This window comes from Diaporthe batatas (genome assembly GCF_019321695.1).
Source record: "Diaporthe batatas strain CRI 302-4 chromosome Unknown Contig00003, whole genome shotgun sequence".
In the NCBI taxonomy this organism is placed as follows: Eukaryota; Fungi; Ascomycota; class Sordariomycetes; order Diaporthales; family Diaporthaceae; genus Diaporthe; species Diaporthe batatas.
The window spans coordinates 979,299-983,763 of NW_025408550.1; the positions used below are offsets into that span (position 1 = coordinate 979,299).

The following is a 4,465-nucleotide window of genomic DNA, read 5'->3' on the forward strand; positions in this document are numbered from 1 at the left end:
AATAATAAAGAAAACTTAATTTTTAATAATTTTAAAATAAGTTTATAACTTTTTTATTATTATTAAATTAATAACTTAATAATTTATATAATTAACTATAATATTACTTTAATTAATATTTTAAAATATAAATTCTTTAAAATATATTATTAATTATATATTTTGTATATTAACTTAAATATTACTTTATATATTAAAAAAGTAGAAGAAGTTATTAATAATAAAAGTAAAAAGAGGAGAAAGTATAGAAAGTAAATAAAAAGAGAACTTAGTTTTAACCTTACTTTATATATTAAAAGGAATAAAACTATAATACTTATAAAAGTTTTTAAATTAAAAATATCCTTTATATTTATTAAACTCTATTTAACTTTCTTAAAATTATAAAATCTTTAATTAATTATAAAATTTATAATATAATTTAATAATATCTTTAAAAAAGATTTAAATTAAATAATAATTATTAATTATTTTTAGATTTAATATATTAATAAAAAAGTTATTATTAAAAAGTAATTTATAAGATTTATAAAATCCTTAATTTTAATTTATATATAACTTTTTTATAAAAGTTATATATTAAAAGTTAAAAGTTTTTAAATTATAAAATAAATAATATTTTTATTTAATTAAAATTATTAATAAAATAATTATTAATAGTTTTATATTTTATATAATAAAAAGTTTATTAAAAATATTTTTATTAAAAGTTTAATAAATAAAAGTAGTTAAATAAACTTTTATTTTAAATTTTATAAATAACTTTTAAATTCTTTATAATAATAAAAGTTATATATTATATATATTTAAAAATAAATTTTATAAAGTAATTACTTATTTATAAGTTATATATACTTTATATTTATTTAATTTAATTTATTTTATATAAGTTAAATTATTAATTATAAAGAAGTTAGTTATTTTTAAGAAGATAGATATTTATAAGTTTTATTAGTTAAATTAAGATTTTTAATTAAAACTCTTTTTATAATTTATTTATTAATAAAAATTATTATTATAAAAGGATAGCTTTATAAAATAGTTATATTTATTATAAATAAAAGGAATTTTTATAAACTATAAAAGGTTTATAATAAATAAGAAAATAATTTTAATAATTATTAGTTTAAGTAATAAAATAGGTAATAAATTAAAAGTAATTATAGTTTTTATATAATATATTAATTTAATATTTAAGTAGAATAATAAAATTTTTAATTTTTAAATTAAGTTAACTTTTATAATAAAAACTAATAAGAAACTATTTAATAAGATTAATAATTAATAATAAAGTTTATATAGTTATTAATTTATTAATAAGTAAAATAATATTTTATAAAGATAATTTTATTAATTTATTAATAATAATAGTATTAATATTTAAATTAATAATTAAAAGTTTTATATAAAATTTATAGGATTATTAATTAATTATTATAAATTAGTTTAATTATAAAGAACTTTATTAATAATAAAAGGAGATTTAAAAAAAGATTATAATATTTAAATATTTATTAAAGTAATTTAAATAATAAGAAGAAAAAAATAGTAAAATATTAGATTAAAAGTAATAATAAAAGGGTAAAGAATTAAGAATTAATAAGGAAGTATATAATAAATAAGTATAAATTTTAATTTTATATAGTATATTAATAGTATAGATTAAAGTTAGTATATTAAAGGTATATTTTATTTTATACTCTTTATTTTTCACCCTATAAATCTCTAATCTCTTTTTTAAACGCTAGATCTAGAGCATTATCACTATATAAAGGCGCTATATATGTCCTTGGATATATACGGAATAGAAGTGAAACCAGATACGGTCATGGTAACTTTAAGTACATCCAAAACCCACCACACAGCCAATGTCTGGTACAAATAGGACGCGAATCTAACACATAAGCTAGTAGCTGCTCGCCTAATAGACAATCTACGGCGCACATGTGTACTTAGCAAAAGACCCAAGCTCTGACGAGCGCATTCACAAGACCAGCACGCAAGTACCTTACACAGACGTCTGAATGCCCCGGAAGCCACCGCCAACAAAAACGGCCACCTCCGCAGAAACGCACAGGCAGTCAGATACACAGTAAATACGGTATGGGTAATCTTGCACTCCCCTACGTAACTAAGGACTCACTACACCCAAAGAAGCCTAGTTAGCCCCACCCAACTACAACCTTAAATACTAAGCCTTTTAAACACTTAAAGATACCTTAACTACTTTTTATTAAGGGGTTTAGGGGGCCCCCTTTAATAGGGGTTTAAGGGTAAAGCCCCTATAGTTAGTGTTAAGGTTAGTGGTTAGAGTTAAAGTTAGTAGTTAGGGTTAGAGTTAGTGGTTAGGGTCCTAGAATATGAAAAAAAAGAGGAAGACGGTACTAATAAGTATTTTCTAGGACGTCAAAATTAAAGTCAAATTGACCTTTCCATTTTAGGATGAGCGAGTCCTTAGTTACGCAGGGGAGTGCAAGATTACCCATATTGCAGTAAATAAGCTTTTCACAGTATCACTAGCCCGCAGGCCACGTACAGTACACCTTCTTTCGCCATGCGGATGCCCAAACAACCCCAAAAAAGCCTGGGATTCGGCCCTTCGTTACATCCAACCTACCCGCCCATCCGGCCACATCCACCTTACCTGCAGCAGACACGCACTGACAGTGAGAGAAGCCCGGCCGGCTTTCCGCATCCAGACAAACCGCAGACGACCCCGGGTGTCCGTGCGCGGGGAACGGGCTCTTCTTTTTTTTATTATTCGTGAAAAAGATTGTTGGTAAGTTTTAACTACCCCCATGTGCCGTTCATTGGCATTACGCGTTGCGCCATCCCGCCGGTCTTGGTTCCCGGGCCTGCCGGCGGGCGGGCTAGCAACGACCCGAGCACGAGACCAAGGAAGGCGGGGGGGGCTTGATTGCTCGCATATATCTTTGCTACTTCAAGTTGCTATTGATGTGTCGTGTGGGGTTTGCTAGCTGGCTGTAAATATCTAGTGCATGCAGTCTCAATAATGTATGCTCAGGGCTGGATACTAGCTATCTACTCCGTATCATCTGGTTCAGGCGGGCCTGCGGTGTATTGTGGGGTGGCTTTGCCAGGAGCCAGTGCAGACAGAGTGCATCATACCGATCGTTGCTCGACGTCCCCCCGTCGGTGAAATACCCCCGACCAACTTGTCCGTCCCCGATTAAGGAAGTCGGATCCGATCAACACCCAAGGCTCCCAGGACCGCCCAGAAATGCCCAACGAAAAAAAATTGACTTATCTCACATTAAAAACAAGCAAACCGGGCATCAACGCATGCCCATCTTCTTGGTAAAGAGGTATCAAAATTCAAATTCGCTATATCGCTGTAAAAATTCCACAAACTTTGTTCTGCGCCAGCCCGGGCGTCGTCCCTCCCCGAAACCCACATCAACCCCGTGATATTCCCGCAGCACGCAACGAAAAAAACCCTCCCCAACCTGCCAATGCCAACCAATGTATCCCAGCGCGCGAGGGGGAAAAAAAAAAAAGGCCAGCCTGGTTCGGTCCCCACAAAAAGCAGGAAAACGGGCGAGCCGCCTGAAAAGCAGGGGTGTTCCTTGATTCTTTGGGCATTCCCGCACCAGTGAGCAAAAAGATGCGACGCAACGCAACGCAGACGAAATCGACCGGTGTCCCCGCCCGCTACGCGACGGAAACCCTGGGGGAAGAAGCTATGCGCTACCACCACACTCGGGCCATTGCGACCTCCAATGACGGGTGTCTCAATGCAGACCGAGAGGTGCCGATGTACGCCCGGCGATAGCGTCTATGCAGGTATGTTTACACAGCAGTAGGAGTGTTTGGTGTCCGGAGCCCAATGCATTCTGCCAGTCTTCTTTTTTTTTGCTCCTCCTCGGCGAAGTTCGGTGTTTACTTATAGGTGGTGGTTGGCTGGTTGGTTGGTTGGATGCGGCATTTGGGGGATTGCGCGTGGGATGGATGAAATCCTGGTGGGGTGTGCGAGATGGAGAGAGCCGCATTCAATGTTTCCACTGTGACGGACCACCCCACGCTCGACTCATGCTAGTGGTGTAGGAGTGATGCAGAGCCGGGCGGACAGAGACGGGCGTCCTACTTGGAGCCAGACTCGGAGGTCGAGGCCGAGCTGATGGAATCTGCGGAGCTCGTCCGGGATGACTTGACGCGCTCACTAGATTGGGGGAAGAGCCGGTCAACATTTTTGTTCAAGTTGTTTCCTGGGGGAAATGGGCTTGGCGACATCTCTTGGCCTGCATGGAGCGTGCGCGCCCTGCAGCCCTGAATGATGTCGTATTGGGGCACTCTGGGGGAAAACCACTTACTATGATGAGCGATCAGTGTGGACTTGGGCAATGTACGAGGCACCACCGGTCTTGAACGTGAACTTGAGGGGCTTGTTCTCAAGGACGGACTTGATGTCCTTGACAGCGGCAGGGGCAGCTCCGGAGGAAGACAT

General features: G+C 34.9%; 1 protein-coding gene across 1 annotated transcript; it reads right to left on the reverse strand.

Moving 5' to 3' along the window:
- Positions 1-4,101: 4,101 nt before the first annotated feature.
- On the reverse strand, positions 4,102-4,465 carry KVR01_002491 (uncharacterized protein; the record flags this gene model as incomplete). Its single annotated transcript, XM_044783174.1, has 2 exons — positions 4,102-4,180; positions 4,332-4,465. 2 exons carry the CDS (start codon positions 4,463-4,465, stop codon positions 4,102-4,104), a joined length of 213 nt encoding a protein of 70 aa, XP_044647506.1.